A 27,205-nucleotide genomic window follows, 5' to 3' on the forward strand; every position below is an offset into this window, starting at 1 on the left:
TAAAACATTCACTAGCTCTGGAAAGCTGAATAAAACCGTCCAGCCATGACAACGAACATACATACACATGCGTGTATGTTCAATCATCTGTTTACTATGTAGACATGCATATGTACAGTAAATGTTTCCAGTGACTCTTGATTTTTATAGTTTAAGAACATTCTTGAAATATAAAGTCCTTGAGAAATATTTTTTTATGGAAAATGCTATCGATGGTATGGCGACTAACTGAGTCTACAAACTTGCTCAATATATCAAAAAGTATTAAGCTATTGCGTGACTGCTTTGTGTTGTATAAGTAATGCGGGCGAAGAAAAGAAGAGGTGTGAAGTTGGTCTCAGCAAAGGACAAGCTTGGACGATGATTTAAAATTTTGAATGTATTTCCTGTGGACACGGACCCATGGTTGGTCTAGAAAAATCCGGATGCCTTTAGAGAGGACTTTCTCGCTCTCGTGAACCAGTCATCAACTTCAATAACCCTCATCGTCAGCAACAAAGTCTAGATGGCGCCTCACTGACGTACCAGTAAATATGGCCAGTTAAAAAAAAAAAAAAAACACCACGTTCTTTCAATAACAAATCTCAAGAAGAGAGAAAAACAGTTAAGGATCAAATGAGGTAGAAAAAAAAAGTGACTACAGACAACGCCCAAGTGACAAGAGTGGAAAGCTCTTGCACACTGCATTGTCGAGTGGTGCAATATCATCTAGCGCCTCTGAATGTTAAAAGCGTGAATGTGATGTTTTCATACGATTTATGAAGAAAACGCGAAAAGGAAAACAGATATAATATAGGAAGCTTTATATCTTGCCATGCACTGATACTCAGGGCATAACTTGGTGTAAGCCTTTGAAGAAATGTTTTAGAACATTTTGTTTTTGATGTAATTTTTGTAAAATGCGCAGTCATTGACCCTTCCAATATCAAGTATCATTAAATCTACGCACCACTATCTTGGACTCTTGGTGCAGTTTCGGTAGTAAGACTGCATTTTACACATAACTCTGTTTTGTCGGAACATTCTATAATTTCAGGGGCCGCATTTAATGAGTTTTAGTTGTGATATATTTGTAAAAAATGTCCATTCTATAAATATTAGAGTGGAGAAAATTCTGCAAACAAAGTTCTTTGTAGAAGCTATATAAATAAATGCAGATGCCTCTTGACACATGTATATACCACAGAGCAGTGGCGGATCTAGAAATCTTTCATTGGGTGGGCATTTAGGATTATTAAATATATACTTAAAACATTTAAACACAGGCAGTACATATACAGTATACACACACACACACATATATATATATATATATATATATATATATATATATATATATATATACATATACATATATATACACACAATATATGCACACACACATACTGTATATATACACACACTGTAGTAGTAGTTGTTGTTCTTGTTGCTGTAAAGTTGTTGTTGTTGTTGAAATAATCATTAACTAAGCAAAATTTTGCTACTAATAATGATTTATTGAAAGAAATCAAGTTCTATTATTCATATCCATGGGGGGCGGGCCACGTGACCAGGGCACCCCCCTTAAATACGCCACTGTATAAAGGCCAATTCAAGTATAACCAAGGAATATTGAGCGTTGTACTTGGCGAATCGAAAGGAATTCAAAGAAGAAACTAGTGGCTAGTCCTTATATGGCAAGTGATCATGTCACCCGTGCATCTAAGTTCTTGACAATTGCTGAACACAAATTCTTCTATCTATATTAAAGAGATTTAAGCAATATATCTGTATGTACTCTGCAAACCTCTCTCTCTCTCTCTCTCTCTCTCTCTCTCTCTCTCTCTCTCTGTGTGTGTGTGTGTGTGTGTGTGTGTGTGGAAATGTCTAATGTTCAAGTTTAAAAGCATGTTGAAAAGCTTAAGTCAATGGATGCCGGCAAGAATTTCCATTTTCTTTGTTTTACTGTTTCATTAGTTTTTCTGCTAATATTTTTATGCGTAGTCTGTTAAGCCGATTCAGACAAAACTTGACCCTATTTTTTCTCACTCTGATTTACTTCAACAGTTATACTTGGAAGCACACTTGTTAGACTTCTCTTCATCCATCAGACGGGCGGGTTTTTATGCGTAGACTATCACTTTCAGTCTTCACGAATTCCTTTTTTCTTCTGGGTCACTGCTTTAATGTCCTCTTTATTATCTCCACATGTTTACACCTCTCAACTGTAGTTCCTGTTCCGGCTTACTGAACAGTCTGGGTGCTATATATCTGTTTCGTTACAGAATGTCTCATCTGTATTCTGTAGTTCACATGGCACAACTCTCTTATTTTTTGTTCTCATAAAAAAATCTTTATGTCAATACATTCCATGACTGCATTAGTTCAATTGTTTCATATACCCTAGGGAGAACAGGTACGCATTGAATTTTATTATATACTTTTTTTTTTACTTTTATCTGTTGTGTCATTGCTTAATCAGGTCTCTGTCGGTAGCTGTACTAGCTGACTCACGAAACTGTTTCGCGTACGCCAGCTCATATCCGCTACTCATTTGCATACTCATCTGTATTTCATTGTTTACTGAGTAGCGGTCGTCTTGCACATGCATTTGCTGCTGATATGTTAAATTTTGTGTCACTTTAATATTAATGATAAAAAAAATCGCAGCAAAAAATATATATACATTATATAAAGAAAACACGCGAATATCAGGGGACGAGAACGAAAGATTGCCTCTTTATCTGGTTCACCCACGAAGGAGTTCTGAGCTACCCGCATTGCTTACATGACTTACACTCTATTCGATGCTGGCGACATTTGAAGAATCGTATAAAGCACTCCATATCAACTGTCAAGTCCATACTATCATGACACTCAAAAAGTAAGAAAGTTTGGTAAATTTTTACTGTTATCTCACAACCGTTTCCATGAGCGCCGTGTCACGTACCGACCACTTGGGAATGAGTACCAAAGCATAAACAAGACCGTAAATATGTCGGTAACAGTAAATTTGTGAGAGATCCCAGTATCATTTTCGTATCAAGCATGTTAAGGGGACCTAAGAGCACAGCATTAAGACTCCAATATCGAGCTTTGGTATCAAAGTAAGATAGCACCGAAAGTATCTCATTATTTTCTTGAGAGACTTCATATTTTCGGTCCCTACTAATATCAAGTGCGCCATCTTGGGTCTGCAAATTGAAGACCCTAAATCACATTAATTGAAGTGCATCTCTGGCTCACATAGCCTGAAACTATTTGTAGCTAGTCGTCTGGACTCCATTCGGTGGCTGTGTTAAGCTCCGAAAATCTTTCAAATATTTTGGAAATCCAGCCTTGGTAGCTTGATGAGCCATAGCATATTTTAAACTTTATTCATGCTTCGATAGGCAGCCGGTGCAACTCAAACAACGCACAGGCAATTATCCTGAGGTGCAACACTGTTATCAATTTTGCCTCTCTATTCTGTATATTTTACTGCTTCACAATTTTATAAGCAGAACACTCATCAAGGTATTCTTTTAGCTATGGCAATATTTCTAATGTGATGTCCAGTAAGCTTTACATTATTGATCTGAACACTGACAGACAAATAGCTAGAACTTCACTTTATGTCCCTGTAGTACATTTGACAATTCAGACAAATGTACTACAGATTGGACCTGACAGACTTCCTTGCGGGTACTCCCTTTTCTGAATGTTTCATATGATGAATACGAGTTCTAATTTGTACGCAGTACTCTCTATCATGCAAGTAGTCTTCCAGGTACTTGGAGGCTTTCTCAGCATTGCCAATGAATCGCAAATCATATTGAAGTAGTTCATGCACAAGTGTATCAAAAGCTGCTCTAAGATCAACTAAGACCAGGATACATTTGCCCTTATCTTTCTTTTCGAGTAGACTAGTTGATCATTTCGCAACAGAGCACACAACAGTTCCTGAAGAACGTAAACGTCTTACTGTTCCGTAAGGCATATACCCTTTCCAGGCGAATAAGTAATTATTCAGTATCATATAATCTAGTAATCTGGACTTGAATGGTGGATTCTAAACAGGTCTGCATGAACTTAAATTTTGATAATCAAGTGTACTTTGCAAAATTGGTTTAATAAGAGGCACTTCCTTAGACTCGGGGAACTTGTGCTGTGAACAGAAATATTTAGGCATGAAAAATTTACCACGCCAACAAAGTCAGATATTGGCATTGGATCAGTTGCATTGTTCGTTTTCTCTTTTTTTTTTAATAATCTTAATAGCATAATTATTGCTTACACTATTAAATCCCTATAGTCTAACTCTGGTATCAGGTTCGGTACTACTCTGATTTAGCATTTCAACAAAAGTGGCATTTATTATTTTCATCAGCCCCAATGAAAAAATCCAAGAACACTATCAGCAATTTTCGATAGTTAAGATTGATTGATTGCTTGATTTAACATTCTCTGACGTTATGACAACTGGCCATTGACGCCGTTGATACCTGAGAACCTTTTTCCCTTAACGTTTCCTTTTAAACCATAACGAAGGCCATACAGTTTAAGTATCTATAGCGGCTCTTTCATGTTCTGTATTCTTCAAATACAATTTCAGTCCTTAATCTCCTTTATTTGTGTTCTTTAAATTTTTCGTTTTAGTTTCAAAGCCTCTCCACTGAACCAAGGTGATCCGTCCTTAACTGTTATACACGTTTCCATTAACTGGCACCTTTTATCATATTTACTCTCACTCGCCCGATTGCAAACATTCATAAGACAATTAACATAGTCCTTACTTAATAAATTCAAGTTTCTATGACCAAGAGAATATCTTTGACTTCATCTGTTTTCCTGGTCACGTCATTAATGACAACATGTGGAGAGAAATTTGGTCTGTTTCTATTGCTTTTATTTATCACATTGTTTTACGTTACCGATATTCTAGGTGTTATGAGCTTACGCACCGGATATTTGATGCAACCCTCCTTCACACTAATATTTGATATCACTATTATATACTATGTCACTTAAAAAAAAACCATGCGATATTATACATGCCCAGTCAATCTTGTTGCACCATCAACATTATCAAATAATCGATGTGATTCCAGTAACTCACCAAAGACGACTGTATTGTGATTTTTTGGAACATCCATCCAGATTCAAATCCCCACAGATAAAAATTTTAAAACATCCAAGTCAATCATTTCCAGAAGTGGCAGCCTACAAACGATAGAGAGAGAGAGAGAGAGAGAGAGAGAGAGAGAGAGAGAGAGAGAGAGAGAGAGAGAGAGAGAGAGAGAGAGAGAGAGAAAGATTTTCTGATCTACGTACTTGAAGTTTACCTCAATATATTCAAAACTAGCTACGTGAGTTCTCATGAATTTTTTTAGATGAGAATAACTGCAAAGAACAAAAAGTCCAACCCCTCTCCTCAACCTACCCTCTCTCGGAGTATGAAAAAACAGTATGAGGGTCATTAAGCATGTTTCATCTAGTATCATCAAAAGACTTCGCATTTATCACCTCTCTAATTTACAGTTTACAGTGTTTTATTAGCAGCTGACGGAATATTTACAGAGTTGCAATTCAGGACGTTAACATTTATATCTCTCATCACTAATTGCGATATTCTTCTTATTTCCCTCATGTTCTGTATCTTTTCTCAGTCAAAAAAATCTATCTACTTATTTGTTGCCAGATACTCTTATTATTTTTTAACCTGCATTTCTTCTCAAGATATCAATAACTCTGAAAGTGGAACTAGGTCAGCACGTGATAACTTGTTATGTATGTCATCACCTTCATCCTGGATGGCCCTTCGAGTTTGAGAATTGCATTTCCAAATAATCCCACCTACTACAGGTTTCCTAAAGAAGCGACTACTCCTCTTCTTGATATCAGGGAATAATTGTAGATGACGGGTTCTGTCTAGCAATGCATTGCCCACATTGTCCTCCCAACTATAAACATTTTTACAGAGAATCATTTATTTTAGTTTTCCAATCTTTTGGTGCCATGCCCTTTTCGTCTTGTTTTATACCATGATCGTAGCATCACCATTACTGTTTCCATCACCAAAATTAAAAACTTTGGCTCTAGAACTAGATTTCTAAGCAATAATAATTAGAATTTATAAGTGCATCAGCAACCTCACTTTTCTTTTCAGTTATTTTACTTAATAGTCTGCGAAGACTTCAGTAACATCAAGTTATTTTCCATAATTTTATCTGCACAAGTGACTTATTAGAAAACAGTCATTCTCTTCAGAGCAACTTCAATAAATCATACCAATCATGAGAAGACAGTATCAAGACAACCTCCTGTGATTAAATTTTCTTCGCAAGATAATAATTTTTTGTCAATGTCACGGGCAACTCTGCTGAGTCACCCACAAGATCTTGCTGTAAGTTTTCATGCTCAGAAATCCTGGCATCACGCCTAGCCATCCCTTTACGTCGTAGTTAGATTTATATACAATAAAATAAAAAATTAGGACAACCATTTCATGTCCGTTACATTATCAGGACATCACGCAATCTAGAAAGGGTTCTAATGCTTTTCATCATAGTCATTCACCTCCTACTCAGTCGTTCACTCGTGCCCACAAGTGGAACGAATCAACGTTCCCCATAGTGCATTACCATGGTCTCTCTTATGCTCTATAATAGATTTTTCATGTCAAACACAACCAGTTTCTCAAAGAAAACGAAACATCAGTTTTGTTCGGCTAAAAATGCGAGACTCAGCAGCGAGAGCATTGAGAAAGCCAGTCATTCTCCGTCTTAACAAATCAGTAAAGAAATGACAGAATATATAAGCAAGAGATTATATTATTGGAATGTCTAGAATTAAAGATGAAGGCAATTTACCATTATAGACCTCGTTTTAATGTATTGCAAAAATAACATTCGAAAATGTTTACTTGCAGAGCATTACTAATGCTGACAAAGTGTGCGAAATATAATGTTGAATTTGAACATAAAAACAGAACTTTGTGGTCTGTATTTATTGGATCAATACAAATAATGACATTAGAGTTAATTTACATGTAAAAAATTCTAATTGAAAAGAAATTTAATTGTCATAAGTTTTGCTTGGGTTGTACTATAGTAATTTGAACTCTGTTACAAATATTTTGCTTTGTTGCCATCTGTCACTGCCGGTTTGGTAAGGGGTGTTGGTTGAAGTCGATGATTCTTTCTGACACTTTTGACTTCGTCGCTGATTGTTGAAAGAGGAACCTCGAAGAAGCACTTGAACCTGCCAAGGGTACGTCGCAGAATTTTGCAGATTGTTACATTAATCTGTTGTGTTCGTCAAAGTTAGGTTGCACTTTCGTCGGCATTTGTAGGTCTACATTGGCTGTCGTATGTTGAGGTTGAAAATAATGCTTTGGGTAAAGTAGCTTTTAGCAGTTGCATAGTGTGTTATTTGTACATGTACAACTGTGTGTCATTCTGAAGTGGCCCCCAAATGTACATAGACTGCAGCTTGGTTATCAATTTTTGACCTCACGGTTAGCCTGTTCCCAAAGTGTTACCATAGGTTCATTTGTTTTGGTGCTGAGGCCGTATTGTAGGAAAATTATGCGTTTTTAACTGTAATCTAGTTTATTAGGTTAAATAGGGTAATTAAATTGTACTAGTGTCTCGTCAACACCAAATTAATGAAGCCCAGCTGGCCATTTTTGCCTTTTATCCTTATGAAATGTGAGTTGGCGAATTTAATCTTGAGCATTAAATTATGATGAATGCGTAAGCTAATGGGATAGTTTTACTAACTTGACCCTAATAATGTGGCTTCTCGCCGAGCTTCCCCCACTGTTAGAAATGGAAGGTTGTAGGCTGGTGCATGAAGCCTAACTTAAATTTTATAATGGAAAGGAATGTCATATTCATCAGAACCATATCAAATACTGTTAGATAAAACCACATTTGATCAATTTATGAGTTGGCTAAACTTTGTGGTTTTTTAGCTCTGTGGGTGAAGAAACCTGAGCAGCTGGTCGCACATATGACCCAAGAATAACTGCATAGGAAAACAAGAAAGTTGCAGCATGATGCCACAACCACACGTGTGTGCTTGTGCTGATGAAATGAAAAATTTACAAAATTTACTAAATTAGCTGTTGATTACATCAATATCTTAAATTTATTACCCAACTTCCATTGCACAACTAAACAATTGTTTTAAAGATTTTTTCTAGGAAAATGTGGCCTATACTTGCATTTCTCCTGTAGGGGACTAGTATTGTCAGTACATTTCACGTGGTGTACTGTAGGCATTACTTAAGGGTCTTTGCAGCATCCCTTTGGCCACTAGCTGCAACCTCTTTCATTCCTTCTACTGTACCTCCATTTATAGTCTCTTTCTTCCTTATGACCTTGCACGCTCATTACAACTTTCATAGTGCAACTGCAAGGTTTTCCTCTTGTTACATCTTTCAAACCTTGTTACTGTCAATTCCTGTTTCAGCGTTGAAAGACCTCATAGGTCCCAGTGCTTGGCATTTGGCCTAAATTCTATATTCTATTCTATTCTGTACCTGTGTTTCCCATAAATATGGTTTCTGAAACTGCAGCTGTATTATTAACGACCAAAGAACGACAATAAATTATTTGAAATTTCAAAGCACACAAAACATTCATACAAAATTGAGATAAGCAATGTAGCTTATTATAGATGGGTTGCACAAGACATTCTTACAAAATTGAGATAAGCAATGTAGCATACTGTAGGTAGGTTGGGGATCTAAAAGTCCCTAGCCTAGTAGGGCCTGTTATCTTAGGCTAGGATGTATCCTTGTACTGTATGTCACCCTCTGATTAAGCTCAATGGGTCAGGTAAGGTTGGTGATCATCCTTGTCTCCTGTTCTGTCAGACCCTACACAAACTATTTTTCACCCCTTCAGTTCATCACTGTGCCAGTATTTAGGGCGTCATCAAGGGGATTTGGCCGTAAATTATATTAGCATTACTAAAGGAAACATACCTTTAATCTTCGCAACGCTTTATTGAACAATTGGTTAAAAGTTGGTAATCCTATGCTTGAATTGGTCTCCTGATTTAGTAGCCTAATCATTTGTTATAGTAACAGCTACACACTCATTTGTGCCTGATTTGTCTGCATGATTTAGCCTGTCTTTCTGCTGAGGATATTCACTATATTCATGTAGTTGCATGGTCTTGATTAGAACTATAAATCATTCATATGGCAGTAGAGATGTTAGTACTGTACAGTACTCTGACATTGCTGTGTGTTAGGCCCTTAATATTCATGCTATGATTTAGGTAGTCTTTGAAATTACCTTATCTTGTTAGTTTGAACATGTTTGCATGCTTATTTTCAGGCAAGTTTTAAAGAAAGTTTCCTGTATCTTTTTTTAAAAAGTAATGGTAATGGTGGACTAAGAGCCTGGAAGCTTCAAGAAACCCTTGCTTCTGTAAGGTTTGCAATTGTACTCTTCTGATTAAAGAAGCTATTTGTTTGACGAAGTCAGAGGCTCTGAGAGCTGGAGATGCCAGTCCTCACAACCTCCTCCTCCTCATACATTCCTGTGATTGAACTGAACCCAGTGGTGGCCTCTGGTAAATGGTTATTCATCCCCCTACTTCATAGTATACTGACTGCTACCTTAATGTACAATTTCCCAGATGAGTATTTGGCCACTAGCATGTGCTACCCTACATAATTGGACGTACCTCATGATCCAGGCTTGAGCAGTTCTGCAACTATCGATAGGTTTTGCAGTATGACAAACTCAAAGAGTTCTCACAAGGAAGTTTTTTCTCTGGTATGATCATGCTAATTTAAAAAAATATATATTTTTACAGAATTCTGTGCATAAGCTGAGGTCTCACCCTCCCTCAGGTGGTGGGTGTGTCTTTTTTATTGTGGAGCTTTTTACTGAAAGGGGGTAGGTGAGAGGTGCAGTGAATCTTACTACCTAGAGCAGCAGGATCATCGGTTTTGCAAAATGCAGGACTGTATATAGTTCTATATTCACTTACTCACCCCAGACTGAAGCTTGGAGACTAAGGAAGTCAAACATAGTCCCCTTTCGTCTGTAAACTTTCATTAGCTTAGGGATCCCACAACCTCATCAAATTCAGTGCTTGTTGACACAGTTTCCTCTTATTTTTCTGTCTCCTCTCCCGTCCAGTTCTTCAGTTATTTTTTATGAAAATGCAAATGAGCCTTTCAATACCCACCATCCTTTGGGTGCTCAGATTGTTACAAACTTTAACTTGAGAGATCGCATTACTTAGCTGCATCTGAAAAATAAGATGTGTTGTGTAGATTTCATAAGTTTCAAATTCATCATCCCTTTTTGTACTTGAGCTTTCATGTCCCTTCATTATAGAATTCAATCTGACGTAGTTCTCTTAGATAAGTGTCTTTGCTCTCTGTTCTCTTCCTCTTTGCTCTTTGGTGACTTTTTTTTCCTTTTTTACTTCTTTAAGGACTCTTTCAGTCACTATTTCATTAAGCTCAAAGATCTTTCTGCTTGAAGGCCTCCATAGAAACCCTCTTGATACCACTTCTCACATTTATTATGTGGAAAATGACAGTCTACTGATTTCATGATTAAGTTTTTCTTATGCTTATTGTGCCTCTCATGTCCTGTTTACCTTCAAGAAGCAGGTTTATTGCTTCCATTTTCTTGGTTTCTTCTGATTGGCATGGAAGCATTTGGTTGCTTTATCCCATTGCTCTTTACACTTTAAAAAATAATGCTTATGTTTTTGTGATCGTATGAGACTACTCATTTCTTAGATGAAGTGCATGTGGATAAATTATTTTTATCTTGAAATACAGCTAGAAGTGCCTGGTTTATTCAGCTGAACTTAGGAAAATTGGAGGCAATAGGCTCTGCTGTTGAATACTCTCAAAATAAAAATGAGAAAATTAGCGTAAAAAAAATTGTACTATTTTATTGTGATTTTGTATTTTTAAAATTGGCTGAGTAGTATTTCCACAACAATGCAAAAAATTACAAGTTAATACTTGCGTACTTCTCCCAACTTCTGAAAGTTATCTTTACCATACTACTGTGCTATTGTAAATGATTAACTGAAACTCTCCTAGGATTTTGTGACCTATTCTATATCCTCTAATACTGACACTGTTTCTGGAAGGCTCCCCCCATACATTTTTTCTCCCAGATTAACTATTTGAATGTAGAGCAAACAAAGTATGTATATCGTACAGAGAAATCTTAGTTTATTGAGACTTGTCATGATTAATTCGGGACACTTTCTTCTTTGCTTGTATCATTGTTTGTTAATGTGAGGTATGCCCTTGCATATCTGGAGTACCAGAAGCTGATAACACTTGTCATTTAAGTTAGCTCAGTTCATTGGAAAGAGGTATAGCTTGTGTTGCTCATAGCTAAAATCCTGGCTTGTTTAGGTTCCTGTGAAGTCACCAATACCATTTGTGCCTGTGGAGTAAGTAGACGTTAGTGTTTAAATGTAATTATTGGGAAATAAATTTGCTGTGCTCAGAGTTGTTTCCTTTATTAACAGTGTAACTTGTGTAACTTTGTTTCTGTGGATTGCTTGAGAAAATATTAGGTATCATATTTGACCTAACAAATAATTTGTGCATTAATTTTGTTGTTAAAGTTAGGTAAATATCTTACATTCTTTTTATTTGCTAGACCATCATTATTGATCTCAAAATATGGTTTTTACAGTTCTTAACAAGTACTGTAATTACACAGCTAATTACAGTACTTACCAAGTACTGTAAGTACACAGTTATAGTTTCCACTCGAATTGCAGCTTAGATTCAAAATTTCCCTGGTAGCGCTTCAGTATAGTTTGTGTTCGGGATCAGCCCGTCCCACTAATGGAATATTGGAACAACCTAGCAGATAATCTTCATTTGTCTCCTGCCGTTCGTGGTGGCAACACCTTGTATGGTGGCAGCTTTATTCATTATTTTCTGGTTATTTTACCAGATTCCGATGGAGGATTCTTTAAAGCAACCATCAGAATGCGTATATCGTAGCCTTCAAGCTGAAATCTTTTGGGATGAGTTTTTCTTATTTTTTTTACGTTGATTCAGAATCCTCAACGAGCCACTGGTAAACAACGCCATTTGCATTCATGGTTTGTTCACTGGTTAGGCTTCTGGCGGTGCCGATAATAGTTTTGCCTTAAAAGTAATTGTCGGATGTTACGACATTCCATTATAAAAAGGATTTTGACAAAGGAAAAATCTATTTCTGGAGAGGGGCCCGTGTCACCCGGTGAAATAGTCCATTCAGCACTTATTTCTAGGTAATTCCGTTGCTAGATACCAGAGAAAGCTAAATGAAATGCTGGAGTTACTACCCCCAGAGCGAGCTCCACTAGATGGAGTCGTGTATGGAAAAGGGTGAACTACAAAAACACGGAACCTTATCCTATAGAGATTCCCAATGTCAAAAGTCCCAACGAGAGAGGTGCCGATACAAGCCCATGCACTACTCGCGGACTGTATACAAGGCAACACTAGCCGCATTCACTAGAATGAAGTTTATCAAGGAGGGAGAGAATGAAAAACAGGGGTGGGTCACTGGGTGACACGGGCCCCTCTCCAGAAATAGATTTTTCCTTTGTCAAAATCCTTTTTTTTTTTGGATCGGGTCCCGTGTCACCCGGTGAAATAGTAACAGAGAAATAAACATCATTCTTATGCTATTAAAGACTTAAATAGAAACGTTGAAAACTAGGAGAATTCTACCCTGAACATAAGTAAGGTCCTCTAAGTTCATGTAATGAAAATAATGTAAGTGGTCACCGTCTAAGATCATGAGCTTAGAATAGCACCTGAATAGGCTTGTATTAAGAAAATACTTCCTGCCTAATAGCAGACCCAATGACAGTGCCCCGGAATTACCTAGAAATAAGTGCTGAATGGACTATTTCACCGGGTGACACGGGACCCCGATCCAGAAAAGTAAATTGTTATATGTTACACCTTTTCATTAGAGCCGTCAATAATAGTTTTGCCTTAAAAGTAATTCTCAGATGTTGCAGCATTCCATTATAAAGTAATTGGTGTATGTTACGCCTTTCCATTAGGCATTAACTTTTACAGTTTATGAATTTTTTTCCGACCATAGGCTATTGGCAAGATGCCGATAATGGTTTTACCTTAAAGCAATTTTCAGATGTTATGACATTCCATTATCATTACTGTGTTTGCCTGTAACTTTTGCAGTTATGATTTATTTACCAGACCTATGCTTCCTGTAAGCCTCTGGTAGATAAATTTTTTACATAATCTTCACACCCTCCTTTGCAGAGCTGAAGGTGTTTAGGCAGAAAGTAGGAAGGGAGAATTGGGGGTTTTGTTGGCTGCTACGAGTAGACGTTCTTGACAGCTGAGAACCAGCTCATGCTACGAAGCTACTAGTTTGCTGGAACCGAGCTCGAGTGCCAGCTTCGCCCTCAGCGCCCTCTCTCATGCGCTCGGCGCCAGTGCTGGCACCATGGTGCCAATTCTCTCCTTCTACTAGCCTCTTGCCACTTGCTCCTGCACCTGGCTCCCTTGCTTCCTTTCCATACTTTTGCCAGTCATGTGTCTTGCTTAACAGATGTTAACCTGGTTATAGTGAAGTGTAGTGCAGTGGGGGAGGTGGCTACTCATTCCCCAATGCTCTTAGACAGAAGGTCCCTGTCAAACTCCCCACAATTCCTGTGAGGAGGCAAACTGGAAGTCCAAGGGAGGTCTCAGGGTTCCACAAGGGTAGTCTCCCCCTCAGCCAAGCCTGTTGCTGTCCCAGGCATTGGCAGACAGCCACTGGAAAGGTGTCTTGATGGATGTGTAGTGGAGGAGGTGGCTATTTAGCCCTATCGGATCTCCTAATCCCTGTCAGACTCCCCCAAACCTGGGAGGAGTCATACTGTCAGTCCATGGGAGTCTGAAAGGGTTTTTCCCCCGGATAGTTACCCCTCAGTCAAGCCTGTTGTTAGTAGGCCTTGATGGACAGCCATTGAAAAGGCATCCATAAAGATGTGCTTGCCTTGACCATGGTGGTGCTGATGGCGTATTTTTGGTTTACTGATCCCAGTGTGAAGAGGATAAGGATCCCATTGTGGACAAGAGGCTCCATTGACTCTTTTGGGATCCCAGTGTGGATAGTTATGGATCCCAGTGTAGACTAGTGGTGCCAGTGGCGCTTTTTGGATGTGTCTCGGCTGTTGAAAAGATGTATCTCCCAGTTTTGGTGTACCAGTAGTTAAAGTCATCGCTCTCCAAATCTAGATAGAGTCCGAGAGCGCCCAAATTCCGAGCACCTGGTGTCTGAGCATCCTTCTGTATCCTAGTGTCCAAGTGTTCAGTGGCCTCTGAGGTTCAGTGTCCGAGTGCAGAGTGGCCTCCAAGTGTCCGGTGTCCGAGTGCACAGTGGCCTCCGAGTGTCCGGTGTCCGCGTGCACAGTGGTTGAGCAACTAGTTTCCGAGCACCCAGTGGTCGAGCAACTAGTTTCCGAGCACCCAGTGTCCTATCACCCAATATTTGATGCCCAGTGCCCGAATTCTTTTGTTTGCGCGTCCACCTATGTCTTATGTCCACTCATCCTCCTGTCCATATGGAGCCAGCTGTCAGTTTGGCACCAGTTGTCAGCCACTTTACACCACACTTGGGATGAAAGACGCTACCTCTTCGCTTTTCTACATCGGTTTCGTCCATTCCTATGCTTCATTGGAGGCCATTCAGCACCAACTTAGTAATTTGTTGGGCCTGTTACACTGTCCACCGAAAGTCTAGTGTCCAAGTGTCAAGTATCAAAACCCAGTGCCAGCGGTTCGGTGCCTTGATGCGCTCGATACTGTTGCCTCTATTTGGCTCCTGACGATGAGCTGCATGACCACAATTTTTCATTTCTCTCTCTCTTAGACAGTAGATGAAGGTCAAGAGGGAGAGACCCAGATAGTTCTTTCACCCTTTCTCCAGGACAATTGGGTAGGAGCTTGGATATGCGGGGAACATTCTTCCAGATCCATGTCCGAACTCCAGAGAGTTTTTTTTTTTTATTTTTTAGTTCCATCTTTTGGCACAGGGCTCCCCAATCAGGAGTCTGTGCTTCGACCTCTCCTGATTCCTAGCTCTTCCTGCATTTGATTTCCCCTTTTGTCTGGGCATAACTTCAGTCTTTACATGTTGACCGACTTCTTCATTACTTTCGAAGAAAAGGAGCTTGAATGCTCTTTACAGTATCCTTTACCGGGACAGGGAAACACAGTCGTACACCACCGTGCTGTTTCTTAGCCCAGGTTTCTTTAGTGGAACCTTCAGTGGTGGCTGTCCAAACATGTCTTGTGCAAGGGAGTTTCTTCTGCTGAGCCTAGTTCTGGTCTTCTTCTCAGTACCTCAGATCTAGGTCAAAGGGGCCCACATGAGGAACATTAAGTTGTCCAGAACTCGGTCCCCAAGAAGAATGGAACCTTCCCTTATGCTTTGGAGAGCTAAGGCATTTCTCTTACAGCACTAGTACTCGACCCTGGCTCACATCTAGACTATGGTAGTCTATTTGGATAGGACCTTAGTCCTAATACAACTTAAGCAGGGAAGCTGGATCCAGTGTTCCCTCTCAACCAAACAGCAAAGTTCTTCCTCTGTTGACAGATCAATCAAGTCTTTTAGTCACTTGATTTACTCAGGGAACTAAGTTTTGAAGGATGTACTGGGCCTTCAGAAGCTTGTCCTTCCCATCATGGCCTTTTGATCCCCTGAGTTGTCAGGATCTAATTATTGTATGAAGAAGCCAACCTTGGACATGTTTGTCTCTTCAAGGAACCTTCAACATGATCAAGGAAGTGCTAGACAGTCTTAGGCTCAGTTTTCAGTTACACTCTTAGCCCGCTCTGGCACATGTAATGTGAACCTGCTATGGTTGTTGGTGGACTCAAGATCTTTCCCCCAAACTGTCTCTCTCAGACAACCCAGCTTCAGAGATACTACCAAGGATGGTCCACTCTTCCCCAGACAGGCGCTGGACTGTCCGGAGGATTGTCTTCCAAAGAGTCTTCAAGACATGCTGCAGAGGCTATTACAAGATTCATAAGTCACCCTCTTCTTCTGTCTCCCAGACTTAGTGGGCGCCTTCCAAAGCAGGTGTCTTGGACTCTTTGTCTCTTCTTTTAAGCTCTGACCCTGCTGCAGATTACCTCTTTGTTTCTGAGATCTAGGATCTCTCGCTTTCCTTTAAGAGGTACCGAGCTATGCTCATTTTTTGGTTAAGCACAGAGACCTGGATCGTTCAACATCTTCTCAATGTCCTGTCAGTCCCTTTTCACGCCCAGCTGAGATGCGTTTTCCTCATCTTTCCTTTGAATTTAGCCAAGAATGAGTAGCCATCCAAGACCTGGTTTTATTCTTTCTCCCATACAGCTTAACGGGCATCCTTGGCTTCCAGGAGCTCCATCCAGCTCTCGAATTCCTAACTCGCCTGGTGTTCAGCTTGCCTGACACCAGCAACAGCCTGGCACCAGCACTTGCTCCAAGCACCCAGGATTGCTCACTAACTCAGATAAAAAAGTGAGCTCTCTGTCCAATTGGAGTTTATAGGTATTTACCTGAGCAGGACTTTATATTCAAGAGCCCCTTCTTATCCTTTGATGTTTAGTCAAGAACCCCCTCGCCCTCGGACTAAGATCGCAGTGTCCTGCATCCTAAAGAGATTTTATTTCCGAAACACTAGATTCAGGAGAGCAACTTTGCCTTCATTTAGTGAAAGTTAAGGACATCAGAGCAGCCTCTACTTCTTTAGCTTTCAGGCACATATGCCCCTTACTTCCATTCTGCATCAGCTTACTGGAAGTATAATTGTCCTTCACGTCTCACAGGCACGTATGCCTCTTACTACCATTCTGCATCGACCTACTGGAAGTATAATCGTCCTTCGCATCTCACTGTCTTAAGAAGTGAAACTTGAACTACCAGCTCCACTGGCTTCCAGTTCTCCTGGCACCAGCTACAGTCTGTCGCCAGCTTTAAAGCCTCCAGAACTTCGAGCTGCTAGCTCTCCTGGCACCCACTACAATTCTGGCCTCGTCTATAGAGCTCCCAGTGCCCGGAGCTTGGGGCTCCCCTGGTGCTCAGCTTGCCTGCAACTATAGAGCTTATGGTGTCCGCGAACTCCCAGCAGCTCGGCTGGTGCCCAGCTTGCTGGTGTCAGACTGTAGTGCACCAGCTACAGTTTGGCACCAGTGATATTTATACCACTCCATGAGCTTCCACCGCTTGCCTGCCTCCAACTCCAAAATGGGGCTAGCTAAATAGCGTTTAAAATCCTGCAGCACCACAGGATAATGACTGGCATGGTATGGCAGGAGGAAGCATAGGATTTTCTCCTATCTCTTCACCTTATAGCTAGGTATAGAGCACCCACCACTCTCAGTGGATGGGTTGTGGTGTTATTTCAGTGTAGGTGACAGTGTTTCTGGTGGTTTTTATGTTGGTACTGTGCCCAGGGCAAGGGCACCTTTTAAAGTTTTGCTAGCTATCAAATAACTCCTTAGCTGTATAACTTCCGCTGATACTGTGGTAGCCATCGGAGTACTCCTTCGCTACAAAGCTCCCACTTAAGTTGAGGCGACCCTTGGCTTTACTACCACGCCACTACAGGTTAAGTTGAGCAACAGTCAGTTGCAGTTTTACACTGCAGGCTCTCTTAATTGATAAGGAACGACAAGCATTGTATTAGGTGCTAGCAACTTTACTATTTCAAATTCATTACATGACTTAATGTTTTGGACTAGAATACTATGTCCATGTATCCCCCACCTGTCAATGTGGGATTCAGCTATGTAATTACTTGGTAAGTTACTTAAATAAAAATGGTAAGTTACTTAAATAAAAATGACATTTTTATAACAGAATAAAGTTTTATATATACTTACCAAGTAATGACAGATTTGGAGCCCACCCCCCTCCCTCTGATGGACATAGGGTATAAAACAAATGAATGTCCGCTAGGTCATTCCAATATTCCGTTAGTGGGACGGGCTGATCACCTACAAGAACTATATTGAAGCGCTACCAGCAAAATTTTTAATTAAGCTGTGAATCTAAGCTGCTGTTCAAGTGGAAACTATAGGTTTGTGATTACTTGGTAAGTACATATAAAACTTTATTTTATTATAAAAATGTCGTACTTCTATGCAGTGGTACTTTGCACCACTTTCTATATTTTAGGTATCAACTGCATTATGTTGTTTAGGTACTGTATTTGTCTTTATATTTCCAAATGACTGAACCCAAAAGTTATGCTTCCTGCTTGGTAAATACTGGGTTTTATCTTTTGATTTTATTTTTGATGGTGCAGTACTTTAAGAATTCAGTAGTGATGGTGATATTTAGAACAGCATTTATATCGTCTGTTGCATTACAAAACTAAATCTTATAGTGTTAGAGATTGTATTAGCTTATTTGCATCTGTCATGAAATCCATAGATAATCCATGATTTGGTGTACAATATTAATCGGTTCTTAACAAGTACAATTTTTTTATATTAACAATGTCGGTCTGTCTACTTTTAGAATCCAAAAATATGGCTACTACAATACATACCTGTACACTACTGTAATGTGTGCAGTACTTACACCTTGGATCAAAACATATAAAGGATTATGATGATGATAATGCATAAGTAAAATGAGAAATGTAAGAAATTCAGTACTATATAATTAGTACTGTGTAGAATTCAGGAAAATTGATGTATCTGTATACTGTATATTTTGTAAATGGGATGTGCATTTCCCACTGTCTAACAAAACCCAGTCATGAAGACATCTTTTGCTAATATTCATAGAAAATAACCCTTTAAAGAGGACTTATCAGTTTCCATTCCTGCAGGAATAAATGGAACATATTGGTGGAGCAGTGGCCAAATCAGTGAACAGATGTTGGGTTATTTCAAGAAGTGTGCTTAAAAAGAAAGCTTTTCTATCAAAAAGTAGGATACCTCTTTCTATTAGTAATCGAAACCTTTCGCTCTTTTGCCCTAAGCCATTGAATGCCCAAGTCTATAAGCTTGGCTCTTCATTAGCTTCAAATTCGATTCTTCGTGGATATAGTTGCAGGTCAGTGTTAGATTAGGTTTGTTTTAACTTAGCTGTTTCAAGACCAAATTGTTCAGGTTTAGTGTTTTAGGAATTTGGTTTTTTAGTTTTAAGGAAATATCTTCCCAAGTGATGCATGGAAATTTGCATGAAATGTATAGATTTCAGAAATCTTTTGTGGTTGCTAAACAATAGTTGTGACTGAATTTCATAGCTTGAAACTACGTATAGATGGGTAAGGCTTGATTTCATGGTTACCAATACAACAAAGAATTATTGTTTTAAAATTCTGTAGTATTTGAGTAGTGTATCATTTCACACACACCTTAAGAAGTTAAGAATGGTTACATTTTCTCTTATTTTATTCTGGATTGTAAAGAAAAATGACAATTCCTTTTTGTATAAAAATCTTTTTACAAATTTTTTGGTTATTCCTGTCATCTTATATACTAAGCCAAATTAACCTTTACATGTACATAGGCAGTCTTTTTCTCATAGGATATAAGCAATTAGTTATTTATAAAAATGATTACAGTAGTATTATGTTCTTCCAGGGGTATCATTCTTCAGCTTGAATTATACTTTACAGGTTTTACCCATAAAGACTAAAATATAGTTTAAGCACTAAACAGTACAGAATTTGGGAAGTATGATAAAGGTTTATTAAATTCTTAATATTTTACAATACAGTACTGTTCTGCTTAAAGATATTGAATTTTGTAGTTAGCAGGTTTTGTTTAATGTTGAAAAGTGTTAAACTTTTTGCCTTCAAAAAATAAAATCTTTAAAAGGATATGAACAAATGCCTTAGGTACCAAGGATAATATTCTTTAAACTTGTAACACATATCTCAGTAGCCTGGTGTGAGTAACAGTGGGTTACTGATGCCTGAGAGTTGCAAGATGGTTTTAAGATGTATTATGTTTTTGGAATGACACTAGAGGGAGTGATGTTAATGCTTGGCTGTCTTCACATAACCTAAATTTAATTTTAATGAATCTATAAGCTGAGAGGCCTTGTGTTAAGATCCTCTAATTCTCTTGTCCATAGCTATGAGTGTGCATCTGATGGCATTACTACAGTATTGTATTGGAAATAGTTAAATTAACATGAAATACCTCTGTATGTTTTTACAGCTGTGAATTGTAGAATCTGACCATAAATACTGTATTTGCTAACTTCATTTTTCTCCCAACAGATATTGCAGTATGGCCACTCAACATGAACTACCTCTTGACACCCCAATCATATATTTGAAGTGTGAAGAAGCTTTTGCAGGACTCACGTCCCGGGAACGTCGATATGCACATCACCTCTCACGGGCTTCATGGTGGGGTGGCCTTATTGTCCTGTGCCAAACCTCACCAGAATCTCCTACAATTTTTAATCTTCTGACACGTGTGTTGAGATCACAGCCTATTGATACCCTTAAAGATATAGCAGTTAACAAAATAGGCTTTACTGAAGATGAATTCAAACTCTTAATTATCTATTATTCAGGTCTTGTTTATAACCTCGGTAACTACCTGGGTTTTGGAGACCGTAAATTTGTCCCCAGTGTAAGCCGAGAAAAGTTAGAGTCCCTAATCAAAGCATCCAAGGCCTATTTGGAAGCTCCAGATGTCATTCAGAATTACTTAAACCGTGGTTTAGGACCTCTTTACAACTTAGAGGAAAATAAAAGGTTCCTTGGTATGCCTACTTGTGGCGTTACTATGTATTTTACTCCCAATTGTACACAAGAAGATGCAGACCTTGCCAAGGAATACATGGCTGCAAGGAATATTGAAGCATGGAACAACAGGTTGCTAAAATATGAAGAAAATGGCCAAGTTGTATATGACATTCGCTTAGCATCAATTGAAAAAGGGGAAAAAAATGGCATAACGGTTGAAAATGATGAATTCCAGGGTCACAAATTTAGAGTCAGTCGTGGCGATTATTCCTATTTTTTGAAGATGATGACAGATGAGCTTAAACTAGCTAAGGAGTATTGTGCAAATGAATGTGAAGTACACATGCTTGATAAGTATATTGAATGCTTCACACAAGGGTGTATACAAGCTCACAAAAATGGTTCCACCTTCTGGGTCAAGAACAAGTCTCCTGCTGTTGAAACTTACATGGGTTTCATAGAAGTGTATCGCGATCCAACCAATCAGCGAGCTGAATTTGAATCATTTGTTGCTGTTGTCAATCGGGAACAGTCCAGAAAGTTTGATACACTTGTAAGCAGAGCTGAGAAGGAGTTTTTGCCTCTGTTGCCTTGGGGTAGGGAATTTGAAGAGGATGTATTTATGCGTCCAGACTTCTCGTCCCTAGATATTTTGACATTTGCTTCATCAGGTTTGCCTATTGGTATTAACATTCCCAACTATAAAGATGTGAAAGAAGAACAAGGATTCAAGAACGTAAGTTTAACTAATGTAATGGCAGCACGAACTGGAATCAAGGGTGGCCCATTTTTGTCAGAGTCTGACCATGCTTTGCGAGAGAAGCATGGAGCATTAGGACTTGAAATTCAGGTTGGGTTACATGAGTTGTTAGGACATGGTTGTGGCAAATTTTTGAGAAGAAAAGATGATGGTACCCTGAACTTTGACCCAGCTAAGGTAAAGAACCCATTCACAGGCCATGAAGCATCATTCTATGAAAAAGGAGAAAATTACAATTCACGGTTTACTAATTTGGCAAGTGCTTATGAAGAGTGCAGAGCAGAAACTGTTGCATTATATCTTGGACTTGTGAATGATATTCTAGATGTATTTGGAGTACCTGCTGGGGATAGAGATGATTTAAAGTATGTAATGTGGTTGGATATGATGTATGCTGGCCTTAGAGGATTAGAGATGTACCAACCCAGTCAGGGAAAGTGGGGTCAGGCTCACTCACAAGCACGTTATGTTATTTTGCGTGTTGCCTTAGAAGCTGGTGAAGACTTGGTTAAAGTAGTTGAAACTACTGGTGATGATGGGCTTCCAGACCTAATTCTCACTCTTAATAGAGAGAAAATTGAAAATGTTGGGCATAAAGCCATGGGTGAATTTCTGCGCAAGTTACAAATTTACCGTTCAATGGGAGACTCTGATGCTGGCCGAGCCATGTTTGAAAAATATTCTGAAGTACCATCAGATGGACCTTACCCATTTGCAAAATGGCATGAGATTGTTGTAAGAAAACGCCGACCTCGTATGGTCTTGGCAATGCCTAATACACGAGTTGTGGGAGATGAGGTTGAGCTAGTTTCCTATCCAGAAAGCTATGATTGTGTAGCTAAATCCTGGGTTGACAGGTTTAATCCCCAAGATTTTGACAGTATAGAGACTGCACTTATGTCTCACATAGACAGTTGGACAAAATAACTCCTTGAAGAAGAGGTAAAGTAAACATTTTCTTATGTGTACAAAATATTATATAATACCAAGTACAGTATATTTTGTCATGTCAGACTTTATATCACACAGATTTGATATCGTGTAATACCGTAATTTTATACAACCTACTTTTGAATGTTTTCATTTTCATTGCTCAATTTTGCTGCAGTTGTTTTTGTTACTTATTACATTTTAGTACTAATGTTAATGAAGTGTAAAACTGAGTTGGCAAAGTGTGAAGTGTTGCAATTAATAGGGTACAGTTTTAGACACTTTAATCAGTAATCAGTTGATTTAAGAAATATTGTATTTGTTGGAATTTGTAATGGATTTTTTTAAAAATTGATTTCTTTATAGTATTTCAGTATACATTATTTAATAAAATTACACTCTTGTTATTTTCCCTCTTATTGCTTGTCATCATGTATTTTGCTCAAAGTTTTCAGCCAGTTTAGAAAATCATCATTTCCAGTAACAAAATTTTGTTGATGTTCAGATGGTGACCATTTATTTCAGTGTCCATGATCTTAAGGGTAAATCCCTTTACAAAAGAAGTATGAGGTAGAGTGGTAGTCATTATAGCAGATAAAAAAAAGATGAGAGTAAGCAATTCTGCCATAAACTTTTATGTTTAGTATACCAGTAGTAATGAAGAGGACTGATATTCTGACCTGACAGATATTCATTGATGTGCTTTGCCAATATTAAACAGTACCACAGTAGCATTGTCATTTATTCAGTTTGAAGTAGTATTACCATGTGATATTTCACCTAGAATTGTCTCAAAATCTAAGACTTCTAGAGTGGGCCCGTAGGATTTGTTCTTAAATGGGTTGAACTTAGAGAAGGAAAAGTTTCCAAGTTGGATAGCCAAATGACAAGTGGCAATGGAAACTGATGAGAAATATAAGAAAGAATACTGCAGATGACCCATAGTGCTTCTTACAGAGTGATCTACAAAGCACACTATGGGCACAGAGTACCTCTGATAAAGAAGGATTTGGGTATTTCTGTGTACAAAAATGTGGTACAGTATGTTCAAAGAGTACTACCTTTGGTCTTGGTTACTTCTGTACTGCAGTCATTTATTTCAAACTGTTTGTTGTTCTGGATAAAGGACAGAGGAAAGCAGTATATATGGTTTAGCAGTACAGAGATCTGTGGACCAGTCCATGAAATCATGAAGTGGGTTAGACCTATCCATGTAAGTTCAGGCAGAAAGCCCTCAAAATGGAAGAGTGGAGATACCTCATTTTACTTTTAACCCCAGATGTATGTTGCGATGAGTTTTGATTTTCTCATTACATTGAACGTTTGGTTATAAAAGTATGTGATGTTATTTTTAAGCAATTCTACTAGACCACTTCATTTAAATATCCTACAGGAATACAAACCATTGCCTCATATGTAGGAGTATTCCTCAGGTGAGCTGGAATCATTGAAGCTGGTTAACAAGGTACTAAAGTTAATTGGTAGTTGGTGGGTGAGTGGGGTTGAACCCCTTCTCACCTGCTGTCAAGTACTTTTTCTGTGATAGTTTTTTGAGATTACTGTCCATCTTCACCTTTCCTGGAATGCATGTTGAATCTTCTTTTTTGTAATTATGATGAAAATTGAGCAAAGGTGGTGTGAAGGACATGAGAGTGTGTGTGTGGCTGCTTCATTTCCTCTGTATATGAATCCAACAGTTTTGTTCCTACTGTAGGAGCAGGACTTGCAGTCCTGACATTCCATGCGACTAATGTGCAAGCTGACTTCCTTTGGTGTTGAAAAGGATTGGAAAGAAGACCAGGAGGACTAAAAAGTGTTTGCTGGTGTTTTTGGGACTGAATACTGCTCCATTAACACCACCTAACCTTTTTGACACTTCCTCCTGACCTTTCTGAAAGCCTCTCCCTGGTTTTTTTTTTTCAGTCATACACTTTTGGCCTCATTGAGAGGGAAGTATGCATAGAAAGGTGAGTGACTGGCAGTCGCTCTCCTTAAGTGATGAGCCGGGTACCCTTCTTGGCTCTACCCAGGTGACATGCTGGGACGTGCATGTGCCTCGCCACCACTTACCTGTACTAAGTTGATTCCTCCCAGGACGATTTTTTATTTATAAATGATTTATTTAACCAAATCTCTGAACCTCCCAGGATGATGACTGCTCAAGTATTTATGGAAGATGTGGCCTTCCTTGTGTATTCCAGATATCCCATGTGGTGTTTGCTTGTGCTGGAGGGGCGACTACCATAGTTAGGGTTGACATGGGTTTCTGAGCACGGTTGTGGCCCGTAGTCTTGCTGTGCCTTCTTGGACAGGATGACAGCCCAGGCTTTTAATCCCTTACTTCAAGGTAATTTGATTAGATTCGGCACTACCCCCTTGCTCAGGGGAGGCATGGTCCCTTGATGTGGATGTGTAGATGGGATTCGTGTGAGACAAGTTGCTGTTGTACAGTACCTAGGGGTATCATGATGATCTGTCTGAGTTTGTGATCATGTAGCAACTTGGCCAGTTCCTCGTTAGCCCATAGGCCCTTCCACGCTTTGTTCAGTCATAAGTAGATTTGCAGGATGGGACTTGATGTGGATGTGTAGATGGGATTCGTGTGAGACAAGTTGCTGTTGTACAGTACCTAGGGGTATCATGATGATCTGTCTGTGCTTGTGATCATTTAGCAAACTTGGCCAGTTCCTTGTTAGCCCATAGGCCCTTCCATGCTTTGTTCAGTCATAAGTAGATTTGCAGGATGGGACTATGGTTCAGAGCCTCACTTCATTCATGGGTGGGTCAGTGCCATTGGAGCTGAATGTGTACCACACCTGTGAGCAATCATGGGCTGGGAGGCTTGTCATACTCATGGAAGTGGATCCTTGTGCTTCTGTAGATCTGATGGGACCAGAGGGTCGTGTTTTGTCAATCGCCAGAAGGCCTAATTGGAATGACCCTTGCAAGAGACCATCGGTCTCAAGTAACCCTGGCACGCCATCAGAACCCGACCACGATTGTGCTCAACCTTGTGTGTGCTGTTCAAGCAGAACTGCTGTTCAGAGTGTCGTTATCACAGCTAGCCCTAGTTTTGCATTAGGTGAACAGTGTGATCACTTCATTAGATAATTCATTGCTGTCTAGCAGATCAAGCGAGCTCCTCCCCTGTTGTTGATCTGCCAGAGGAGATTTTACATACAGATGAATGCTGAGACTACTGTGCAGCTGGACTTGTCAGTCATTGGTGTGACAAATTACTTTTCCCTGGAGACTCCTTCAAGAAGGATGGTTTTCTCATTAGAGTCCATTTATATGGAAGGACTATCCTCCACCATAGTTGGAGATGGTTGTTGAACTTGGGTATCAAGGTAATTAAATGGTGGTTATCGGCGATGAATGGGGAAATACCCCTCACCCACTTTTTGAAAACAAGCACTTTTTCTTTGGCAGTCTTCTAGAGTGAACATTGTGCTACGCTCATGTTGGCTGTCTTCTAGAGTGGACATTGTGCTACACTCCTATTGGAAGTCTCTTGAACCTTCCTTGAATACAGGTATTTGTCATTATGTATAATGTTTTTGGGGTATTTTTTCCATTATAAGTACAGTATGGGGGAAAAGTGACAGAAGAATTTCCAAAGATCAATGAACAGCCATGTAAGTGCTGTCTCCCCAGTAAGTGTTGATCTTCATAGGTATTGTTCTTTTTACAGAAAAAGATTGTCCACCTGTATTTTATCCCGTTACTGTGCACCCATATCCCTCTGTGAACGTGGTGGTTGGTTTTCCATTCAGTGGGAAAAGTATAATAGGCGGAGAAAGAAGGATCTAGTTGTGCATAAATTACTTGATGATGACATGCAAGTTTGCTTTTCTGACCTCATCCAAATGACAGTGCCATCCTGGTTTGTGGATGTTTTTAAAATTATCCAACAAGGAAACCTCATAGACTTTCAAAACAACACAACAGCTCAAGACAAGATCAGAAGCCAGACTCATTGAGGGGAATTATGCCCCAAGCGATACCACCAAATCTGACAAGTTCCTTTCCTTCCGCTCGTGCTTTACCTATCCCTCTGCATCTTGTGGGGGGAGGGGGGAAGGTTTACTCATAACAGGAAAGGTACTTATCATTTGCTCTCCTTAGACAGTGACTCAGATGCTCAGCTGGTATCTACCCAGGTGGGACCAAGCCTGTGCACCCTGCTTGGCAAATGTTACTCCTACAAATTTGTCTGACATTCGAGGTGTACATGCATCATAAATTCAGTATCTGGGGGAGATGTGGCCTTCATTCAATATTTGTAAAGTTCCTCTTACAATAGCATTCTTAGACCATGTGGCAGCTGCTAAGCAGGAAGGTTTGCTGGCTTCTATTGCCCTTGCTGCTGCTGCTGTTCCAGTTTCTACTGAGGAGGGGGATCCTTTGGCAGCAGCTATGCTTCCTGTAGCAGATCCTAATATTTTCTTCAACATCAGCTTCACCATGATGAAATGGGAGATGAACGAGACTTAATAAGAAGAGGAAGAAATGTTGACAGTCTTCTTCCTCCTATTTCTTAATCTTGTCTGTCTCCTCTTCCATGCCCTCAACTTCTCCTTCCTTCCCACAGGAGGAAGAAGGGAAATTCAGTAAGGCCTCTTGGAAGAAGTCCTGTTGGACTTTGAGAAAACACTCTGACCTATCTCTTGAACACCTGTAGGTGACTGGTTAACTTCTGGCAAATTTGGCGCAACCCTCACCACACAATCTGTGTCCCATCCCATTTTATTTGAACATGACGGCTGTTCCTAGCTCTTCCTCGTGTATTTCCTTGGAAACACTCTTGGTTGAGCC

The 27,205-nt window shown here is 39.3% G+C and overlaps 1 protein-coding gene across 6 annotated transcripts; it reads left to right on the forward strand.

Annotated features, from left to right (window-relative positions):
- Window positions 1-2,834: 2,834 nt before the first annotated feature.
- On the forward strand, window positions 2,835-22,780 carry DppIII (dipeptidyl peptidase 3). Of its 6 annotated transcripts, none has more exons than XM_067104333.1 (3): window positions 6,547-7,230; window positions 18,817-19,043; window positions 20,221-22,780. In XM_067104333.1, exons 2-3 carry the CDS (start codon window positions 18,823-18,825, stop codon window positions 22,382-22,384), a joined length of 2,385 nt encoding a protein of 794 aa, XP_066960434.1. In that variant the 5' UTR covers window positions 6,547-7,230; window positions 18,817-18,822; the 3' UTR covers window positions 22,385-22,780. The 6 variants fall into 6 exon arrangements, with proteins under 6 accessions (XP_066960436.1, XP_066960434.1, XP_066960437.1 ...); XM_067104334.1 differs by lacking the exon at window positions 6,547-7,230 and adding an exon at window positions 7,243-7,308; XM_067104335.1 differs by lacking the exons at window positions 6,547-7,230; window positions 18,817-19,043 and adding an exon at window positions 2,835-2,863.
- The last annotated feature ends 4,425 nt before the right edge of the window (window positions 22,781-27,205 follow it).

Source organism: Macrobrachium rosenbergii, chromosome 5, assembly GCF_040412425.1.
Source record: "Macrobrachium rosenbergii isolate ZJJX-2024 chromosome 5, ASM4041242v1, whole genome shotgun sequence".
Classification (NCBI taxonomy): domain Eukaryota; kingdom Metazoa; phylum Arthropoda; class Malacostraca; order Decapoda; family Palaemonidae; genus Macrobrachium; species Macrobrachium rosenbergii.

Coding starts and splice junctions, on each gene's coding strand:
- DppIII (XM_067104333.1), top strand. CDS start 18,823: ATGGAACATATTGGTGGAGCAGTGGCCAAATCAGTGAACAGATGTTGG. Junction 19,044..20,220: donor CTTCGTGGATATAGTTGCAG/GTCAGTGTTAGA, acceptor TTCTCCCAACAG/ATATTGCAGTATGGCCACTC.